Raw genomic sequence first — 23,064 nt, 5'->3', positions numbered from 1 at the left:
CGCCATAATGCCCAGCTAATTTTTGTATTTTTAGTAGAGACGGAGTTTCACTATGTTGGCCAGGATGGTCTCAATTTCTTGACCTCATGATCCATCAGCCTCGGCCTCCCAAAGTGCTGGGATTACAAGCATGAGCCACCGCGCCCAGCCTTTATTCTCTTTTAATCTAAACTAGATCTCCAACTTTTGTTATGACATTTACTTCTTTAAGAGTACATGCCAGGGTTTGCTTAGAGCAGGGCAGTTGAAGAGTGGATCCTCTGTTTACAACACACCAAACAGGAATCTGGGGTCATTGTGACAAGGGGCACAAAACTTGTGTCCTCCCTACATGTGAAAAAAAAAAAAAGAGAGAATGCATGCCAGTTGTTTTATAAAATATCCCATAGACTAGATTTGTCAGGTTGTTTCTTTATATTTCATTTGTTTATCTAGCACTTGTATTTCTGATAAATTGCCAGCTAGGTCCAAAGACTTGATAAGATTCAGATTAAACATTGCCTATAATGATGTTGTGAATTTCATATTGTATTCCATCAGGAGGCATATGAGTTTAGGCTGTCTTGATATCAGTAATTCCAAGTTTGACCACTTGGTTAAAATGGGTAACTGCCAGGGTTCTCCAGTGTAAAGGTACATATCTTCCCTCTATAATTACTCCATGTGGTGATACTTTATCACCATGAATATGCTATTCCCTAATTGCCTTTTACTCAAGGGTTTTCATATCTATTGATGATCCCTACCTAAACCAATTGCTATATTAGGGATTGCAAAATGGTAATTTAAAAAAATCTGTTAATATATTTCTGTTTTGTGGTCTTTCTTCATAAAAGCAATTACTGCATTCACTTTTTAAAATTGAATTGCCTAATGTTTGAACAGTTTTCAGCTGCTCTATGTCAATGTTTTTCTGGTAAGTATTCTTCAGTTGTTGGAAATGTTTGCCACTCTTTTCCTCCTTCACCTTATAGTGGATTTAATTTGATGCCATGTGTCCCTCATTATTGAGTGGACAAGTGATTTGCATGAAACTCCATTGGGGAGCAGGGCAAGGTATCCTTTTAGGATAGCTGGCTTCCTTCCACCGCCATCAGCCATAGACACAGACTGCTTCATACAACTACTGCTCATCCATTTGACTTTTTATGTAGCCCCATGTGGACAGTTAATGATGGTCGTAAATTATTTGCTACTCTTCCCATTTAGAGGTGGAGTCTATTTCTCCCATCCCTCAAATCTGGGACACTCTTAGTAAATTGCTTGACAAAATATAATGTGCTGAAAGTGACATTGTAGGGCTTCCATACTAGGTCATAAGATGCCTTGCAGCTTTGACTCAAGCCTCGTGGAACAATTACTCTGGGGTCATCAGCTACCAGATAAGAAGTCTGACTACTCTGAGATCACGATGCAGATGACTAATCCTCAGCAACCATATGAGGACCCCAGGCAAAACCCATCTGCTGAACCTGTCATATCCCAGAACTGTGAAAGAGAATAACAAATAGATGTTTAAAATCACCGAGTTTGGAGGTGGTTTGTTATACAGCAATGGATAGCTAAAACATCCACTTCTACGGGCCGTGTGAACCTGAGCGGGGTGTGAGCTCACTTCTGCTGTCAGCCTTGCTCACCCAGTTCCCATAGCTGTTGTTACAAAGGAAGGAGATCTCTTTTGCATTTGAGGTTGCATCCTCCACCTGCAGGAGGTGTACATATTCCTAGAGCTTCCCGACATCCACCCCCTCTGCATCCTCTCTTTCTCCCGAGTGAGTGCTGGTTAATGGTGACACTGGCAGCCTTCTCACATATTCTGGAGTCTACAAATGATATGCATCCCCTAGTTTCACCAAAAAATTATTGTCTGTGAAGTTTTCCCCATTTTCCTTGTTGCTTTTGAATGGTTTCCAGAAAACGAAGGGAGAAATAGCCTCTTTCTTTCTTTCTGATTTGTTTTAGACAGGGTCTTGCTCCGTTACCCAGGCTGGATGCAGTGGTGCAATCACAGTTCACTGCAGCCTCCACCTCCTGGGCTCAAGCAATCCTCCCACCTCAGCCTGCCAAGTAGCTAGGACTACAAGCATGTACCACCACACACAGCTAATTTTTAAAATTATTTTTTGTAGGGACAAGCCCTCACTATGTTGACCAGGCTGGTTTCAAATTCCTAAGCTTGCGTGATCCTCCCACCTCAGCCTCTCAAAGTGCTGGAATTACAGGCATGAGCGCCTGAGCCCAGCCATCCAGTCCTTTTTTTCTTTTTCTTTTTAGCATCAAGTTTCACTCTGTCACCCAGCCTAGAGTGCAGTGGCGCAATCATAGCTCACTGCAGCCCTGACCTCTCAAACTCCTGGGCTCAAGCAATCCTCTTGCCTCAGCCTTTTAAGTAGCTGGGGATATAGGTGCATGCCACCACACCTGGCTAATTTTTTATTCTGTATAGAGACTAGGCCTTATTATGTTGCCCAGGCTGGTCTGGAACTCCTGGACTCAAGCAATCCTCCTGCCTCAGCCTCCCAAAGTGCTGGGATTACAGGCATGAGCCACCATGTCCAGCCTCTACAGCCGCATTTATACCACAAGTCATGACCATACTTTTTTAATGGCTACATTCTTTTAAATGGGCCATAACCAATCACCTATTAATAGATACTTAGGTTATTTCCAATAGTTCACTATTACAAAGCAATGCTGCAGTGAAAATCTCTTTACATAGATCCTCAAGCAATTATTTCTATAGGATAATTTTCTACAAGTAGAATTCTGGTGTCAAGAGCAATGGCTGATTGAAGGCTTTTTATGCCACTTCAGAATCTGGGAAAATAGCTCACTTTTGCCAGAGGTGACATCAAAATATCCCTTAAGTAAATTTACTCAGCCACCACTACCCCCATGATTGTCTGGATGTTATGTTTGTTGTGTTGCTTGGTACATCCAGCCTGTGAAAGAACGAGTCTAGGCCAGTTTGGAAAAAATATGCAATCACAGGAGCTTTTCCAGTCAAAGCTTTCAGGTCTCCAAAAGCAGGTTAACTCTGGAGACAGGATGAGGCAAAAGAAGGAACAGGTCAGAAGAGCAGCTGGGGTGCGGAACCAGGCTGGGCGTGAATACCAATTGTACCACTCACTAGCCACGTGAATTGGGCAGATTATTTAACCACTCTAAGCCTTTTCCTAACCTATAAAATAAGGATAGAAATAGCATCTTATCTCATAAGGCTATTATGAAGACTAAATAAGAAACGTGGGCATTTAGTGCTATAAATTTCCCTCTTAACACTGCCTTCACTGTGTCCCAGAGATTCTGGTACGTTGTATCTTTGTTCTCATTAGTTTCAAATAACTTCTTGATTTCTCCCTTAATTTAATTATTTGCCCAAAAGTCATTCAGGAGGAGGTTGTTTAATTTCCATGTAAATGTATGGTTTTGAGCAATTTTCTTTGTATTCAATTCTATTTTTGTTGCATTGTTGTCCAAGAGTGTGATTGGCATAATTTTTTTTTTTTTTTTTTTTTTTGCATTGGCTAAGAACTGCTTTATGTCCAATTCTTTGGTTGATTTTAGTGAATGTGCCATGTGGCGATGAGAAGAATGTATACTCTGTTGTTTTGGGGTGGAGAGTTCTATAGATGTCTACTATGTCCATTCAGTCAAGTGTTAAGTTCAGGTCCTGAGTATCTTTGCTTTTGATTCATCTTGCCTTGGTGATCTGTCTAATACTGTCAGTGGGGTGTTGAAGTCTCCCTCTGTTATTGTGTGGGAGTCTAAGTCTCTTCATGGGTCTCTCAGAACTTGCTTTATGCATTCATCCCCTCTGGAGGATGCAGCAACAAGGCATTATTTGCAGAGAGCAGCCCTCATCAGTCACTGAATCTGCCAGCACCTTGATCTTAGACTTTCCAGCCTCCAGAATTATAAAAAATAACCTTCTTTGTCTGTTTTCATCTTTGTTGGCTTACAGTCTGCTTTGTCTAAAATTAGGATTGCAACCCCTGCTTTTTTCTGATTTCCATTTGCTTTGTAGATTTTTCTCCATCCCTTTATTTTAAGCCTATGGGTGCCATTGCATGTTAAATGGGTCTCTTGAAGACAGCATGCTGTTCGGCCTTGTTTCTTTATCCAGCTTGCCACTCTGTGTCTTTTACTTGGGGCATTTAGCCCATTTACATTCAAGGTAAAGGGGACACTTATACACTGCTGGTGGAAGTATAAATTAGTTAAACCATTGTGGAAAATAGTGTGGTAATTTCTCAAAGAACTAAAGACAGAACTACCATTCAACTCAGCAATCTCATTACTGGGTATATACCGAAAGGAATATAAGTCATTCTGCCATAAAGACACATGCACACGTGTGTTCACTGCAGCACTATTCACAATAGCAAAGACATAGAATCAACCTAAATGCCCATCAACAGTAGGCTGGATACAGAAAATGTGGTACATATACACCGTGGAATCTATGCAGCCATAAAAAAGAATGAGCTCATGCTCTCTGCAGGAACATAGATGGAGCTGGAGGCCAATATTCTTAGCAAGCTAATGCAGGAGCAGAAAACCAAATACTGCATGTTCCCACTGATAAGTGGGAGCTAAATAATGAGAACTAATGGGCACGAAGAGGGAACAATAGACACTGGGGCCTACTTGAGGGAGGAGGGTGGAAAAGGGGAGAGAATCAGGAAAAATAACTATCAGAACTATCAGGTACTATGCTTAGTACCTGGGTGACAAAGTGGTTCGTGCACCAAACCCCCATAACACAAGTTGGCCTGTAACAACAAACCTGTACATGTACCCCTAAATCTAAAATAAAAGTTAAAAAGAAATGTGATTTAAATCACAGCATCCATCACACAGCATGTGCCCAACAACTCCCAGGTGTCATTAACATACATAATACCAAAAGATCTTCCTGTCCCCAAAATTGTATGAAATTAGAGTAGATTCAGAGGGGATATGGGGAAAAGAATGGAGGGTGTCAGGTTCCTAGAAGAGATTTTTCCATTCTCTGCAAAGGCACATTGCTAGGAACAGAGCGAACAGGGAGGAGTGGGAGGAGGGGTAGCCAGGGCAAGAAACTGTGTTTTCTCAAAGGGAAAAACTCACAGTAGGAGGTGGAAGGATTTGGGGTTTCAGAGAAGAGGTAAGGAGGGAGAGTTGATAGAGACTACATGATTTAGAATCCAGGTTATGAATGTGTTCATGGGAACTCTTCTCTTTGGATGTGCACAATCGGATCAATAGACACATGCCCAGACCCTACTCTTTAACAGATATTGGTCAATTCTTCGTCACCCTTTGGCATCAGGCAAATGTGTAAAAAGCTAACTTCTTCTTTTGACTTCAAGGTCTTATGTACAGTTGCACAAGACATCTGTAGAGTGGCGTCCCTGGCATTGTGCAGTGCCCAACCTGAACAGGTGTACTTGGCAGCCCTGCATGGCCTCCACCCTCACGAGCTTCCATATTGCATTGTGTACCATCTGGCCACCTGTGGTCTTATACAGACCATCAGGTCCCTGAGAACAGGAACATGAATTATATCATTTTTGGTTTTTGGTGTTTTTTGTTTTGTTTTGTTTTGTTTTTTGCCTCCCATGGTAACTGGTACTCAGTTAGTGATCAATATTTCTCCCCTAGCAACTCTGTTCCCTTCTGATTAGCCCCAGAGAGAGGAAGCCGACTCCTTTGAGACTCAACCCTACCCTGTGGGAACACTCAGTCCAGGCATCACATCCAGTGCCCAGTCCTCTGCCTGCCCTCCCTTTGATACCAGCCCAACTCAAGCACCTGAAAATCATTAGCAGAGACTCTCAAAGGAAAAGGGGCTTCAAGTTCATGTCACCCAGGGCCACAGTATACGGCCCTGCAAGCTGTCCACCGCGCAAGCCCAGGGAGCAGCCTTTTCTTGGATACGATGCAATATGTATGGATCCTGCCATCCAACCCATCCAAGCAGGATTCCAGAGACCTCAAGACCATCCTTGGAGAGCTCTCATTTTCAGGTAGTTCCTTGCACCAAGCCAAAATCTGTCCCTACATCCACCCAACAGTGGTTCACACCTTGGTCCCTATTCTGCCCTCTGGAGTCCTACATACAAAGCCTAATCACCTGTTTCAGACCCCACCCAGGCCTCCTGGGTTCCAACCAAGCCAAGAGGCAATTGTGTTTCTGAAGGAGACCCCTCCCTTGTCCCCCCTCTGCAGTGGGGATAGATGGAAAGAGCAAGGCTTAGGATAACCTCACACACTAGGTGGCCCTGCCCCTGGCATGCCCACCTCTTTCTGCTGCTGCTGCACACCTCAAGCCTGTCTCCCAGCCTGAAACACACAGGCCCAGTGCAAAAGTAAAGCAGTCAGGAAGTCAGGGAGAAAAGACTGCATTCCTGCTTCCTTCTCAGCAAGTTTCCCAAGCAGTGGGCCTCCTCGGGCACAAAGCAATCTCCACGGCCAGGGTTCCCTCAGGATGCTCTTTGGGGAAAGAGCCTCCAAGCTTCCTGAGAGCCCACCCACCATCCCAGCTGGTTATTCCCTCTGACAGTAAGCATTCCAGGGAGTGTGGAGCAGCCACCACCAGTATTCCTCCCTGGGACTCATACAGTCCCAGTTTGGGGATAAGACAAAAGTTTTCCCGGGAGGATGCCAGGGAGGACACTGGCATCCTCTCAGCTCCCAGGAAAAGGGTCATGGACACATCCCCTCCTGGAGGCCAGTGACAGTGCCTGTCCCACACCCCCTTGGGCTATGCTACCTATATCCAGGAACCAAAGGCAACACCCAGCTCCTTTCACTCTCATGGGTTCTGGGGACAAATGATAACCCACTGGACACGGGGAGGACGCCTTTCCCCAACCACGAAATTAAGGAATCAAGGGCTGAGCTGGGAACAGGAGCTGCAGGGAAGGAGATGGACTGGACCTGGATTCAGGTGGGCCCTGGGCAGGTCCCCAGGAACCGAATGCCTATGAGGCACACTCAGTGGAGGGCAAAGGGGAGAAATAAGCCCAGAAGCAGCAAAGTGACAAGGGAGGACTACGAGTAGCATCCAGGAATTCAGCAGAGGTCAGCGAGCTTGGGAGAGCTAGGGCAGGCAGATAAGGTTCTGGGCTGTTCCTCTTTGGGGCAACAGCCAGAGAAATAGCTCAGCTAGTTGCATAACCCTTCTATTTGCCCAGAGCTTTTGTCCAGAAACCCTCTGTCCTGAGAGGTGATTAAAGAAGGCATCCAGCAAGAACTGCACAAGAAACGGAGTCAGCCGGAGAACAAGGAGTGGTCTTCCACTGCCTCACAGGAGGATGGAGGCCCACAACGCATCTGCCCCTTTCAACTTCACCCTGCCACCCAACTTTGGCAAGCGCCCCACAGACCTGGCACTGAGCATCATCCTGGTGTTCATGTTGTTCTTCGTTATGCTCTCGCTGGGCTGCACCATGGAGTTCAGCAAGATCAAGGCTCACTTATGGAAGCCTAAAGGACTGGCCATCGCCCTGGTGGCACAGTATGGCATCATGCCCCTTACGGCCTTTGTGCTGGGCAAGGTCTTCCAGTTGAACAACATTGAGGCACTGGCCATCCTGGTCTGTGGCTGCTCACCTGGAGGGAACCTGTCCAATGTCTTCAGTCTGGCCATGAAGGGGGACATGAACCTCAGGTAAGCCTGGGGGTGAGGAGGGAACAGCCTGGGACAGGAGCTATGTTAGAGATATCACAATTGAGGGGAAGAGCTGGGCTAAAGCCAGGAAGGAGTGAATGCAGGCTGGGTGGAGGCTGGGGCAGGGGGAGGCTGGCATTTATTGCCAAGAGCTTATGCTGGGATGGGGGTAGGAGTTGGGGTATGTCTGGTTTAAGCACCAAATCAAAGGGACCATACTGGTCCAGGAAGCTCGTGATCTCCTTGCTTCCAGAGGTGTCTCAAGGATTGTCTTAAAGGAGCATTGATTTAAGCCAAAGGAACCTCTGGAGAACTGCATCCACCTTCAACAGTGGACAGGTTGCCTGCTTTGAGCCCAGAGATTTAAAAGGCAGTGTGATTCATTCCAAACATCACCAGGAAGATCAAGGTGACTTGGAACCAAATGAGCACCTCAAATTCCTGCAAAGCAGGCAAGAATTTCCAAAAGGTCCTCCCAATTACCTGGTCATCTGAGATGTTTTCTCTTTGAAGTCCCTCATTCCCCATCAGATGCAGTGACTTTTCCAAGCAAAGGCACAACCAGGGAGATCCCAGCGTTTCCCAGCACCCACTCAGGATATGCCAGCCCCATCTCAGCCACCCTGGTAAGGGGAAGACAGCAGCACCCCCTAACGCCCTACCCAAAGCATTATAAGCAGAAATCAGCAAGGGCTCACTCCTGCAGACACAGCATGCAGGGGCTGGTTGATGCTCATCCTTGCAAACAGGGGGGACTCTAGTCTTGAACATCTGCCAGAGGAGCTACTTCAGACCTGCTCCAGCTCCAGCAGCCTGTGCTGAAGCTAAAGAAAACTCACTAGCAGAAGCTCTTGCTTTTAGCGAAACCTCAGTCTCAGGCCAGTCCCTCTAACTTTTTACCATTAAGTTTAGTGTTTAATATACTTTTCTAATAGATTTCCTTTCAAGTTAAGGAATTTTCATTCTGTTGCTAGGAATTTTCATTCCGTTCATTCAAAATCATACTAAATTTTTATTATGTAAGAACATTAAATTTTGTTGAATGACTTTTCTGTATCTACAAAATTATATCATTTCTTTAATCTAATAATACAGTAGTATTAATAGATTATCTAATGTTAAATCATTCTTACTCATCTTGTTCAATTGTATTACTTTTTTAAAGCACTGCTTGATTTGCTAATATTTTATTATTTTTTCTTCTATGTTCATAAATAAGAGTGGCCCCCAATTTTCTTTTCTCATATCATTCTCCAGCGTTAGTTCCAAGATCATATCAACCTTATACAATAAATGGGGGCATGTTTCCACTTTTTATATTATCTGGATAGATTTGCATAATATTGCAGCAATCTGCACTTCACATGTTTAGTAGAACACTACCGTAAGACAGTATAAATCATGTGGGGTTCTAGAAGATAGGTTTTGAACTGCTTATTAAATGTCTTAAATAATTCTAAGTTGAATCAGGTTTTTGGCTTCATATTGACTTGGTTTTGTAGGTTATATTTCCCATGAAATTGTCCATTTAAGTTAAAAATGAAAGTATGAAAATATCTGTAGTTTATTTTATGACTTTTTAATATCTTCATTGTCTCTGTAATTACGTTCCCTTTTTCACACTAACATCATCAGTCTGTGCCATCTCTCTTTTCCCTGGTCTGTCTTGCCAGAGGTGTCTATTTAACTGGCCTTTAAGAAAAAAAAGAAAAACAAACAAACCCTACTTTTGGTTTTACTGATCCTCTCTAACAATTTACAAGACTTAAAAAATTTCTTCCTTTTCTTTGTATTGGGTTTTTCTCTTTCTAACCTCTTGAGTAAGGTGCTTAACTCATAAATTTTTAGTCTTTCTTCTTTTTCGATATAAATATGTAAGGCTATAAATTGCCCTTTAATAATTGCTTTATTTACTCCTGGCATGGTTTTTAAGTTACTTTTTATTGAGATATAATTCACATACCATAAAATCCATTCTTTAAAAAGTACAATGCCTTGGTTTTTAGCATATTTCCAAGGCTGTGAAACTATCACCATTATCTAATTTCAGAACATTTTCAAAAACCCAAAAAGGAACTCCATCCCATTTAGCAGGAGTCCCCATTTCTCTCTCCCCTTCTAACTCTTGACAACCACTAATCTACTTTCTGTCTCTATGGATTTCACATAAATGGAAGCATTCAATATGTGACCTTTTGTATCTATACTTCTTTCACTTAGCATAATATTTTCAATGTTCATTCATGTGACACCATGTCACAATACTTCATTTGTTTTTGTAACTGAATAATATCCCATTGTATGGATATAATACATTTTGCTCATCCATTCATTCAGCTGATGGACATGTGGGTTGTTTCTACTTGTTGCCTAGTATGAATAATGTCAATGGAAGCGCATAGGCAAGTTTTTGTGTGAACATGCTTTCTGTTCCCTTGGAATATATACCTAAGAGTAGAATTGCTGGGTTATACAGTGACTCTGTGTTTACATTTTTGAGAAACTGCCAAACTATTTTCCAAAGCACCATTTTACATTCCCACCAGCAGTGTATGAGGATTCCAAATTTTCCACATACCCTGCAACACTTGTTATTGTCCATCTTTTTAATTATAGCCATGCTAGTAGATACTAAGTGGTATGTCATAGTGGTTTTGATTTGCATTTTCCTAATAAGTAATGATGTCGAGCATCTTTCCATGTGCTCATTGGCCATTTGTATATCTTCTTTCGGAAAACATCTCATTCAAATCCTTCGCCCATTTTTTACTTTTTTATTATTGCATTATCAGAGTTCTTCATATATTCTGAATACTAGACCCTTATCAGATATATGACTTGCAAATATTTTCTCCCATTCTCTGGTTGGCTTTTCACTTTCTTGATGGTGTCCTTTGAATCACAAGTTTTTAACGTTAATAAAGTCTGATTCATCTGTTTTTTCTTTGGCTGTTTGTGCTTTAGATGTCATATATAAGAAACCATTGCCTAATCCAAAGTCCCCTCACCATGTTTTTTAAATATGTATTTTACTATTTTTATGTTCTAAATACTCTTTTTCCATCAAGATTTCATATTTGATTGATGATATAATTAGAAAGTTCCCTTCCCCCCACCCCATGATCCTTTTATTATTGGTTGCTCAGTTTCAATGCTCCTCCCATCCCAGGTCTAAGACCTCAATTCTGGTCCCTCCCTCGGGCATGAAAGAGTGCCAAGACTAACACTCCACTCCCTTCCATAACCCCTCTATACAGTGAAACTGTTTGTTCGTTTGTTCGTATGTAGAGACAGGGGTCTTACTTTGTTGCCCAGGCTGGTCTCAAACTCCTGGCTTCAAGCAATCCTCCCTCCTCGGCCCCCCAAAATGCTGGGATTATAAGCATAAGCCACTATGCCACACTTAAAATAAACGTTAATTTCTTACAAGATCAAGTGTGTATTTAAGCATTCATGGGGGCTGGGGAGTTCCTATTATCTAATTCACAATTTTCTTTGAGGGACTCTCCTCATCTCTAACAGCTCTTATCCTTTGACATGTCTACCTATTGTTCTTGATAGCTACGCTCTGGAACCTTTGATATAGGCTGCTCTTGATGCATATTTAAGCCATATTCCATCTTTATGGAAATAATGAAAGAAGTGTGGATGGAGGGTGGGGCTGTGGGGAGGAGGAGGGACACACTGAGTGTGGTTTTCCTAGGGTCTTGCCAAGCCCTCACCTCCCAACCACCTTCCCACTGGAATAAAAGTCAGAGCCATGTATTTTTAATGTGAATGTCCATAAATCCAAGGACATGCCCTATCAGCTTCCTTCTCAGTTGACCTTTCTGGAGGGCTCTCCCTAGACAGGGTCCTGGGACTAACATATATAAGATTCCAAATTGAAAAGGAAACTGGACAAGTAGGATACATATTAGAGCTGGAAGGATATATTATTCAGGCTCTGAGTATCATACTCCATTTATTTTAAATAATATCAGGAGGAACCAGAAAGTAAAGAGCATGAGAACACCAGAGTTGGGGACTGGAATACTATCCAAGATGCAAAGCAAGTCTGACCAAGTTATCTTGTCACTTACTCAACATGGATATCTATTACTGCCTTCTCTACCCCACCATTATGGCCCTTCAATTATTCTGTTTCTTATTGCTTCACTATTTCTTTTACAGTCCTTTTAATCATGATATCTGTTTACTGATTTTTCTTAGTAGGGTTTTTGGCTTCTGCCTGACCATCACTCCCATGCCACCCATCCCCAAAGACCAAGTGCCCTGTCACTGTGTCTCACACTCAGACTCCCCACAAGGTAAAATGTGCTGATATAGCTAATCGTTATTGTCTCCATTGGACAAAGCCACTACAACCAGCCATTCCCTAGGCTCTAAACCAGACATTTAGTAACTGTGGGTCAGGTGCTATTCCCTGGTCCAGTGGGCTAATGACCAGAGTAATGGCATCACACAGTTAGCTTTCTACAAAATGGGCTTGGCATGGGGAAGGTGCTCAATGCAAAAAGGGTTCTATTACAGAGGAGATCAGAATGGCTCCTTCCACAATGAAGCACACAGGGATTGAAGCAGTTGAACCAGCCTAAGTTCAAATCCTGCCTTGGCCACTTACTACCTTGTGTGATTTCGAGCAGGACACAACTCTTCTAGTCCCCAGCTTCCTTGTCAGCGAAAAGAAGATAGTATGCTTACTGCCTAATGATATGGGGGAAAGGAACTGAAGTCACATATGTCAAGCACTTAGCACAGTGACTGGCACTTAGCAGGCGCTTAACAAAAGAGTCTGTATTTATGGGCTCTCTCTCTCCCCTCTTCCCATGTCTCCCACCAGCATTGTGATGACCACCTGCTCCACCTTCTGTGCCCTTGGCATGATGCCTCTCCTCCTGTACCTCTACACCAGGGGGATCTATGATGGGGACCTGAAGGACAAGGTGCCCTATGGACGCATCATATTATCACTGGTCCCGGTTCTCATTCCTTGCACCATAGGGATCGTCCTCAAATCCAAACGGCCACAATACATGCGCTATGTCATCAAGGTAAGAACCTGGGGGCTTGACAAATTATGGCAAAAGAATAAAAACACCATATACAACTACACGGTATAATCACTATATTAATAATAAACACATATATGCTCCTACTAGATGCTAAGTTTTATGCTATGCACTCTGAGGATTCATTGTCACCAGAGTCTGATGTTTGCACAAAGTGAAGTAACACATGAGGCCGGTGCAGTGGATCACGCCTGTAATCCCAACACTTTGGGAAGCTGAGGCGGGTGGATCACTTGAGGTCAGAAGTTTGAGACCAGCCTAACCAACATGGCAAAACCCCATCTTTATTAAAAATAAAAATAAAAATAAATTAGCCAGGCATAGTAGCAAGTGCCTGTAATCCCAGCTACTCAGGAGGCTGAGGCAGCAGAATCGCTCGAACCAGGGAGGCGGGGGTTGCAGTGAGCTGAGATCGCGTCACTGCACTCCAGCCTGGGCCACAAAGCAAGACTCCATTTCTAAAAAGAAAAAAAAAAGAGAGAGAGAGAGAAGATCCAATTCCAGTGTACACACAAGTATTTGCAGAAGGCAAGGAGATGGGAAGAGTGAGGGCTGGAGTGGTAAAGGAGGCTTCTTAAAAAGGAAGGGCTTGAGGCATTTAGGTAAACCTGGGGAGAAGGCTGAGTAGAGGAGTTGAGAGGGCACCAAGGGCAAATTTGGCTGATGTGGCAAGAAGCTAGAGGAGAGAGGTAGTATACCCATTCCCAGCATTTCAGGAGAGGGATGGGGTGGGAAGCAGAGTGAATTAAGGCCACAAAGGTTTTGAGGAGCACTGTGGTCACAGACAGGGCATCATGCCACTGCCTTATGTGCAGAAAAATCCCGGACTCTTAGAGTGCAGCTATGGTCTCTCCACCAACATTTTCAACCTTGGAGTTCAGTCTCTGCCAGCCTCCCCCTTGGCTCACTGTTCATCCCACAGAGCCAGGGGGTCATCCTGGTCCTCAGGAAGGACTTGATCTCCTGACATCCTGTACTGTCTCTGCCCTTGCATCAATGCCTCTGGCCTGGTCTGTAAGGCGTGCTGCTGAGAACCCCAAAGTTTGGCAGCAGCTTTAGGCCTGGAACAAAGAAGCCAAGAGTCCAGTTTTCAGGGAGGTTTTATTTTCACACTACTAATGTCTCAAGAGTAGTTCTGCCCTTTCCCTGTCCCAGTGCCATGGCCGCTTCCCGCCTGCTGGAGGACATGGAGGAATCATCCCTCCTCCTTTCCCTGGCCGGTCACCCCACCTCAGCATTATTCTCTCCACCCTTGTACTCAGAGACCTCCTTTTATTGATTATGCCCCTGATCCAGCAGCCTCCCCTCTCTCACTCTCATTTCTAAAACATCTCTGTATTGGTTCTTCACAGTCAGCTTGGACACAGACTCACATATCTCCTATCTTCAAAAAAACAGAACAAAAACTATCTCTCACTGGAATTTCTTGTGGAATCCACCTCCCATTCCACCTAATACCCCCCACCCTTTGCTCCCCTTCCTAGCCAGGCTTCATGAAAAATCACCCTCACTCCTCTCTCTCTCTCTCTGTCAATCACTGCCTCTCAGACATCTTCCATTTCCCCCATGCCACCGCCAGAGCTCTCTCACGAGTGACCAGGCCTTCAGCCATTCGTTTCCATTATTTGAATCCCTCTCTTCTCTCCTCCTTGGTCTCCCATCCACCCAGCATCTTGATGACCACTTGCTACACTTTCTCTGCCAAATCCAATGGACATTTCTCAATCCTTTCTTGACCTTCTAGCAGCATTGGACATAACTGACCACTGCCTCCTCCTCAAAAGCCTTCTCTGTCAGCTTTAGTGACTCTAAGCTCTGCTGCTTTCCTCCTGCCTCTTGTGACCTCCTTCGGACTCCCTTATGAGTTCCTCTGGTCAAAGGCACTTCTCTGCATTCAGACCAAGCTTTCTGCCTTTCTCACCAGACCTCTCCTAGCCCAGGATCTGATCCCTCTCAGGTCTGCAATTACCATCTGCAAGCTGAGACTTTCAGAACAGCATCATCCGACCTCAACTCTCTCCTGACTCCAGAATCCATTTATTATCTACCGATCTTTCTATCTGAATATACCTCGGGCATTTAAAACTCAATATATGTTAAATAAGTCATCTCCTCCCCCTGTGTGGTTATCTCAGTCGGTGGCACTCTGTGTGTGCCCAATTGCTTCAACCAGAAACTGGAAGTCATTCTCAACGTTCCCTTCTCCCTCACCACTCATACCTATCTAATTAATGACCATCGATTCCACCTTCTGTTGCTGGAATCCATTCATTCCTCTCCATCCTTACCTCTCACTAGACAACTCAAATGGCCTTCTCATCCAACCTCCTCACCCAGTTTTAACCTGAGGGTGAAGATGTAAAGTACAAACTCTATCATGTCTCTCCACTGCTTAAAGCCTCTCATTGGCTCCTTCCCCCTAGGATAGAGTTTAAACTTCTTAATGTGGCACCAAATCAAACTGAGATTTGGTCTCAATTGACCTTACCAGTCTCAGCTCTTTTCTCTTTGCACATGCCCTTCCCTTCACCTGAAACACTCTTCTGCCCAATTCTCACCCCACTCACCATCTTTCACTGGGTCACTCCCACTCATCCTTTAAGTCTCAACACAAATAGCGTCTCCTCCAGGAAGCCTTCCTTAAACCTCTTAAGCCTGAGTAGGATGCTTGTCCTATTCATTCCCACAGCACCCAACACTCCAGCCAACCCCTGTAGAAATTATTATACTGCATTAAAAATACCTGTTCATGTTTATTCCCCACTTATTTCTCAAGAAGCAAGACCATAAGGCTATGTCTTAATTAACACTGAATCCACAGCACCTATCACAGTGCCCCCATAGCCAATGCCTGAGAATAAATAAAGGAATGAAGGGCAAGTCCTGTCTGCTGCTCTTCCACACACCAGCAGAAAAACAACATACACAGAGAAACATGTTTGTGTGCATCATTTCATTTCTTTAAGGTAGTTTGTGGGGTGCATAAGATTGCTTTTTAAAAAATCCTATACACCCACAAACGATCTTAAAGAAATGCATACAAAATATAAAGAATATTAAAATGTGAAGTGACCACTACTATCATTTAATGCTACTCTACCCTCCCCTGTTTTATAGGTGGGAAACTGGGGACCAGAATACCAAATCACAGTGCTAATGACAACTGATGCAAGAGCATGTCTCCTTTCTACCTCAGAGTAGCTTTAGAAGTGTTTCTCTGAGGTTGCAAAAAGTAGAATCTCAGATTTTAAAACTGGAGAAGCCTTTAAGATGAAGTTCAGTCTCCTGCCTTGTTCTCAATTTGCAGATAGAGTAACTGAGGCCCGGAAAAGGTACTTGGCAGAGCCAGGATTATCTCAACCAGTCTCTGTTCCTGTTGTGTTGCACATCCACTACTCAATGCCAAAGAGGAAATGAAGTCAAAATGAAGCCAGAGAACATTAAAAGGGCTAAGAAATACCTTGGCTAGAAAGACAGAGACTAGTAATAAGGGACTACATAAAAGGTGACCTAAAACACCCAGGCATGCCCTGGACCCATTTTGTCCCTGGCTAAACCCTCCAGGGTTAAACAACCACAAAGTCAAAAGCTACACTGATTTTCCTATTTTCCAAAACTGGAATCACTCCTGTGAGGATGCAGAGACGAACATGTGGGTCAAGCTGCAAAGGCTGAGGTTCCCTTGTTTCTATGGCTCTTTGAGGACTATGTTCATCCTTTGTCACCCTGTCCCATAAATAATACAGTGAGTGCCACACTGGAAAATGAACAAATGATTGTCCTGGCCTCTTTGCACACTTAACCCTCCTAGGACCTTGCAAATCAAAATAACCCAACTTTCAATAACTAGCTCTAACAGCAGGTATCTGCTCACACTGGGTTCAACCAGTTGCATTCGCTGGTGGAAGGTCACATTTAGATATACCAAGATACAATTTCAGGGATGCTCATTTTGAAAGGCAATTCAAGAAATTTGTAACTTAAGGCTATGTGGTTAGAAGGCTGATGAACCTGAGAATGACATAGTCCAGGAGCCACTTTCACCATAAGCCATCCACTATTCTTTAATAAGGATCCCACCATTTCATTGACTCAACATTCTACTCAGGCATTTCCCACACCTGCTGCTACTGATGAACTGACCCCTAACTCTCCTTTGTCTTATAGTTTCTGCCAACTTGTGGCTTCTGTTGCTCCCAGGCCTCTGTGTGTTTTGACACTTGTCCCTGCTATTGCTTCCCTCTCTGTAATCCTGCAAACTTCCTGAGAGAAACTGATTATTTCTACTACTCACCAGCCTGTGCAGGCCACCTTTGTGGGTAGCGTGTGGACATGTCATCTCATGTGTCACTGGTAAGCCAATGGATTGGCTGCTTATTAATGGACACTCATCCCAGTTGTGAGCAGGGCAATGAAGTCAGGTGGTACCAAACATGGTGGCCTATGGAGAAGCAACTACCGAGGGCCACTTGTCTCAGCAGGGGTTGTAGACAGGATAAATTTCCAGAGATGGCAGCGGTGAGAGTGATGAAACTCTAGAATGTTACATTCCTCCCCTTTGAGTAATAATAGGAGTTACAGTTTAGTGAATGCTTCTTATATGCCAGGTCCTATGCTGTCAACCTCACTCAGGTTGAGTGACTCCCCAAAGCTTACACACCTGGAGACTAGCAGAGCCAGCTTTCCCACCTGGATCATATCAAAGTCTATGTTCATAATCACAACTGTGCAGCCCCCAAGAGTCAGAGAATATGAGTGAGAGAATATGAGTGAATGCCTATATAGAAGAATAGGGCTTCAGGATTCATGGACAATTCCTGTAGCCCAGTGCCTCCTAAATTATCCACTACACTCTTGATGGAGATAAAAACTATTTGACTGTTGGATGGAGGGCAAATTCGAAAGACAGAAATCCAAAAGGGGAAATCAACTAAAAATGCAAAGGTAAACTGAGAAGCTCATTAGCTAATAAGACTTTTAATAAGACTTGAAGCACATGGTTATTGAAGAGATGTGTGAAAGTCCTTCCTATTGCTGGGATAGGACCACTAATTGGTATAGGTGATGTTTTATATGATCGTATCAGTTGCAACAAGCATTAAAAACAGAAACACAAAGCTGTGCAGCTGAAATGTGAGCAACACAAATGTTAAAATGTCATTAGGACATTATGAATGTACTTAATGCCACTGAACTGTGCACTCAAAAGTGATTAAAACGGCAAAATTTACTATGCATATTTTACCACATTTTTTTAAATGTTACTAGGAAATATAAAATGCAACACATGTGAATGAACCAAAAAGTGAACCAACACATATAACTATTACAAAATAACATGGTATGTTTGAGAAACATTTGCAAAGGAGATAAAAGAGACAGTCTTAAATTTACACATACCTGTTTATCATTTTGGAGCATGCAATTCTCTAAAACGCACACTGGAAAGTACAAAGTGCACGGAGGTGCACTTTGAAAGGTTGCATCCTATGTTGCACAATGAAACATCCTATAATTTCATTCAGAGGAGACCCCCATAGTTTCCAATGATGTTGTTATCACCCAAGACATTTCTGAAAGTTATTTTGGGAACTTCCTTCATATTCAATTTGCAGATCACTCAAGAAAGTAGGTTTATCTCCTTATTATTAGACATCATTTTGGGTTTAAAACTGTATTTACGGGCTTGATCATCCACCTTGACCAGCTTTGTTTCAAAGGACTCTTGGCAATTTCCAGAAGTCAAATTGATCCTAAAATGGATAAAATCCCTATCTGTAATAAAGGTATTTGAGACAAATATGTACGACAAGTTCTAATGAGTTTCAAAGTATGTAGAACAATGGCAGTATTGTAAGAATGTGTATATAAGTTCCAAAAATACTTTGAAACTTTTAATATATGCATTTTGTAGGAAGCCTGAATAGCCTCATATAACATTTCACTCAGTTTGCTATCTAGAGATGTGTCAAAAGCAGAAACTGTGCTTGGTTGAGTCTGTAATAATCAAAGTGTTAATCAGCTGTCCCCAGGCTTCCTAGCTACCGATAAGAAATCTAAAAAGATGGGCTGGGTGCAGTGGCTCACACCTGTAATCCCAGCACTTTGGGAGGCCAAGGCAGGAGGACCACCAGAGTCCGGGAGTTTAATACGAGCCTGGGCAACACAGTGAGACCCTGTCTCTAATATTAATAATTTTAAAAAAGAAAAGAAATCCAAAAAGAACATAAAGGTCTTTCATATTCCCTTCCACTTCGTGTTTTATTGCAATGTTTCCCACCTCCAACTTCTACCTGTGCTTCCCTCCTCTCTGTTCCTTTCTATCCCCAACTCTTCTAATTGCCTTTTCTTCTTGTCTTCATTCCCAGGGAGGGATGATCATCATTCTCTTGTGCAGTGTGGCCGTCACAGTTCTCTCTGCCATCAATGTGGGCAAGAGCATCATGTTTGCCATGACACCACTCTTGATTGCCACCTCCTCCCTGATGCCTTTTATTGGCTTTCTGCTGGGTTATGTTCTCTCTGCTCTCTTCTGCCTCAATGGACGGTAGGTATTATTTTTTTTTAAGAAAGGGTCTGTTTCCCAGGCTGGAGGGCAGTAGCACATTCTCGGTTCGCTGTAGCCTCAACCTCCTGGGCTTAAGTGATCCTCCTGCCTCAGTCCCCCAAGTAACTGGGACCACAGGAACAAGCCACCATGCCCAGCTGATTTATCTTTTCTAGCGATGGGGTTTTACCATGTTGCCCAGGCTAGTTTTGAACTAATGAGCTCAAGTAATCCGACTGCCTCAGCCTTCCAAAGTGCTAGGATTACAGGCGTGAGCCACCACACCCCTGGAGATAGTATTATTTTAGGTCCCACTGTCCCATGGGCTTCATTCTTGTCCTAGTCTTTCAGGAAAAGAACAATAAGCTAGGAACCTGAAATCTGGGCAAGGCATTTTCCTGGCAATATGTTCAGATGCACTAACTGGACAAGAGACTTGACTAACTGGACAAGAGACGAAAAAAATTGAGGAAAGGTATTGAATGGATTAAAAAGTCAGACACCAAAGGTATCCAAACACCAATAGCAACAGCAAAGTACCCCTGTCCAGGGTCTAGATTCCATCTGCTGACAAACTCCTTGGTAGCGGCACTGGGACAAAGTTGCTCCCTCCAGTTCCTTCTGAGTGTATGTGGCGTTTTCTTCACCAACACAGGTGCCGACGCACTGTCAGCATGGAGACCGGATGCCAAAATGTCCAACTCTGTTCCACCATCCTCAATGTGGCCTTTCCCCCTGAAGTCATTGGACCACTTTTCTTCTTTCCCCTCCTCTACATGATTTTCCAGCTTGGAGAAGGGCTTCTCCTCATTGCCATGTTTCGGTGCTATGAGAAATTCAAGACTCCCAAGGGTGAGTACTGAATGATCCCCACTTCAAGTTCTGCTCCAGTATTGGACCTGAGCCTGCCAACAAGCAAGTTTCTAGTAGGGACTTTTTGGATAGGGCTTTAGCTTTTATCAAGCCACTAAGAACCAGGTAGCCCCAACAAGCATCCAAGAAGCTTTAAAGATCCAAGGCTACTTCCATCAACTGCACTCCATTTCTTCCTTCTAGCTGGGAGAATGAAATTGTGGATGCAGTTTACCTCATAAAACTGAAGGAATTTGGGCTGCTTTGTCTCAGTAGGGAGACATCATAGGACAGAACTGCCTTGAACAACTGAGATTCTTAGTTGTGTGAAAGACCTCTACTCATAAGAGTTGGGGAAGTTTCCATTTCTCAGGACTAGGTTCTCATTTCCTGGAACCAGGTCAGAGCCACAGCACCACTGGCACCCCCATATGAGGTAAAACATATGAAAGCATTGCAGCCTAATATAACCCAGAATAAAGAAAAAAAAAAGATTCCTCAACTCCAGTTACACAGTAAAGGAAACTTAAGCATAAGATTGTTAAAACAGTGACTACCTCTATAATAAACTTGATTAATATGATTTATACTTTACTCTGATCACTATGGGGTTAACATAGCATCTCTTCTCTAAAATGCTCAGAGCATTACCTTTCAAAATAAAATTGAACCTCAAGACAGACCAGAGACCAGAGTGTCTTCCTCAAAGTGTACTTTAACACCAATTTAAAAAAAAAAAAAAAAAAAAAAAAACAGGACAAATATCCAAACCTACTTTATAACACATTTCATTATAACTAACTCTAAACATGAGTCTATTCTTCCTAAGTACTTTCCAAATCCTTCAACTGTCCCTTCAAATCCATGAATTGAAGTCCCCTTCAAAACCTTGTCTAGACCCTAGGGAGTGTGATTTACACCCTAGGAGAAATACACAACTTTCCCTGTTGGAATTTGTTACATTATACTAGCAAATACCGATTCTCTTTCCCTTTGCAATTAGCTAAGATGTAATTAGGTTGCCAAGCAGCCAACAGGAAACAAGTACAGGCTGACCATACTCTAGAACCATTTTTGAAGCTTTGGTTCAAAGCTACAGTGGAGTTGTGAGAAAGAATCTAGTCTGATGCTTACCTGAAAGGAACGCAAGAGATTTGCTGCCCTCTTACAAAAAGTGCACAGAAGTTTCTAGACCAAGTTCCCAGATTTGAGGTTTTAGTGTCAGAAAGGCCTGGAGTGACCTCAAAGGACAATACTCTATGGATCTTTAGCTCTCAAGACTTATAAAGAACTTTCCTCACAATGTATCTCAGAAGACCCCAGTGGAAACACTAAATCAAAACAACTTATTTCTTTGGACCTAATGGCCCCAAGAAGCTATTCTCAGGGGAAAGAAACTGTCAAGTTTTTATACTTTTGATTCCTGTACCTTTCTATACAGATGGAAGCACTCTGTATAGAGAACTCTCCCATCTGTACAGAAAGGTGCAGGAATCAAAGCTATCTTCAAATTTGCATCACCACCTACACGATGGGCAAGAAAAGAGGCAGAACAATTGGGTGTTGGGGGGAAGAACTGGAAACTCTCTTGGTTAGACTTTCTCAAAGATCTTTCCTCCCTGCCTCCTCATTCCCTGAATGCAACACAGTCCTTGCATACATAAACTCATCTCCCCTGTTGTTTTACTGTTATGTACAGAGAAGTTAGAGGTGAAGTGATGATGAAGACTCAACAGTCTAATTCATTAAGACTTTTATTACTAGTACTATCATTAGGGAGACTGAAGGTAAAGTGAGTTTAAAGAGTAAACCACGGGAGAGATGACAGAGATGGAAAATATATACATAGCACACCCTAGGGCTGAGTTGGTATTCTTGTACTTTCCAGATTAAACAAGGTTCATTGTTCACTCCTCTTGTTCTGTCTCTACATCTATGACCCTTAACTTTACAGATAAAACAAAAATGATCTACACTGCTGCCACAACTGAAGAAACAATTCCAGGAGCTCTGGGAAATGGCACCTACAAAGGGGAGGACTGCTCCCCTTGCACAGCCTAGCCCTTCCCCTGGTGGCCTGGATTCTGGTCCCAAAGCAATTCTGAAAGCCAGTCTGGTCAACTACAGAGAGCAGCAAAAACACCAGTCTTGCCTGAGTCTCTCTCCAGCATTTCCAGTGCATCTATCAGAATCATCAAGCCTTGGCCGGGAACACAGACAGGGTGTCTGCCCAAGAAGCCTCAACTATCCCCAACTTAGAATTTGCTACTTATTTCAAAGACTTGTTCAGTGACTGGAAATTCTATGAAACCAGAAACCAAATCTGCCTCTTGCCAGGATCTCTGAAACAGTGCCTGATAAGCATCTTAAGTCACTCAATTCCTGAACTAATCAATATATATGTTTAACCCATTACTCAAATACCCAAATCCCATTCCAAGTTTTGTGACCCAAAAGAGAAATAAATAAATGCTCAAGAATGCTGTAGAATTAGACTTCACAAGTTCTAATCTAAAAAATTCAGATCCCATTCCTTCCCTTTTGACATGATTGGGATGACGCTCCCGAAAGTCAAATTTGACATTAAGTATGCAAAAGTGAACATAGTAAGATGCAATTAGGCAAAACAAACTCAAAAATAGCTAATGAAATGAAAAAACTGGGCAAATGCATCACGTTAGTAGAGGAAAAAAACCTTTGACAAGGAAAAACCAGGAAACAAATACCTACAGCCACACAATGTCACCTAAGAATCTTTTTTTTAAGTTCAGTAGATACCTGGTTTTAACACAAAGCACCCCCAAAACTGGGTACAGCAAACTAAATGAGTGGTTTCCCAATTCAAAGAAAAATGTTCAAATACCTAGAATTCACAAATTTCAAATTGTCTCTAATAAAATTTAAACATTTTGCATATCATATGCAAGTAAAGATCA

General features: G+C 42.9%; 1 protein-coding gene and 1 non-coding gene across 2 annotated transcripts; both read left to right on the top strand.

Moving 5' to 3' along the window:
* The first annotated feature begins 221 nt into the window (after positions 1–221).
* On the top strand, positions 222–350 carry LOC119619182 (small nucleolar RNA SNORA11). Its single transcript, XR_005235614.2, has one exon. It is a non-coding gene; the product is annotated as a small nucleolar RNA SNORA11 (small nucleolar RNA).
* A 6,865-nt stretch (positions 351–7,215) lies between these two features.
* Positions 7,216–22,189, top strand: SLC10A1 (solute carrier family 10 member 1). Its single transcript, XM_007987122.3, has 5 exons — positions 7,216–7,657; positions 12,501–12,711; positions 19,098–19,276; positions 19,932–20,128; positions 22,083–22,189. Exons 1-5 carry the CDS (start codon positions 7,302–7,304, stop codon positions 22,187–22,189), a joined length of 1,050 nt encoding a protein of 349 aa, XP_007985313.1. The 5' UTR covers positions 7,216–7,301.
* The last annotated feature ends 875 nt before the right edge of the window (positions 22,190–23,064 follow it).

Source organism: Chlorocebus sabaeus, chromosome 24 (genome assembly GCF_047675955.1).
Source record: "Chlorocebus sabaeus isolate Y175 chromosome 24, mChlSab1.0.hap1, whole genome shotgun sequence".
NCBI classification, from domain to species: Eukaryota; Metazoa; Chordata; class Mammalia; order Primates; family Cercopithecidae; genus Chlorocebus; species Chlorocebus sabaeus.
The sequence above is the reverse complement of the archived record's forward strand: the minus strand, read 5'-3'. Positions and strand labels throughout refer to the sequence as shown.

What these genes read in the sequence shown, in the direction of transcription:
- SLC10A1 (XM_007987122.3), top strand. Translation starts at nt 7,302, where the DNA reads ATGGAGGCCCACAACGCATCTGCCCCTTTCAACTTCACCCTGCCACCC. An exon ending in AAGGGGGACATGAACCTCAG is followed by an intron (nt 7,658 to 12,500) that starts GTAAGCCTGGGG and finishes GTCTCCCACCAG; the next exon opens with CATTGTGATGACCACCTGCT. An exon ending in GAAATTCAAGACTCCCAAGG is followed by an intron (nt 20,129 to 22,082) that starts GTGAGTACTGAA and finishes TTAACTTTACAG; the next exon opens with ATAAAACAAAAATGATCTAC.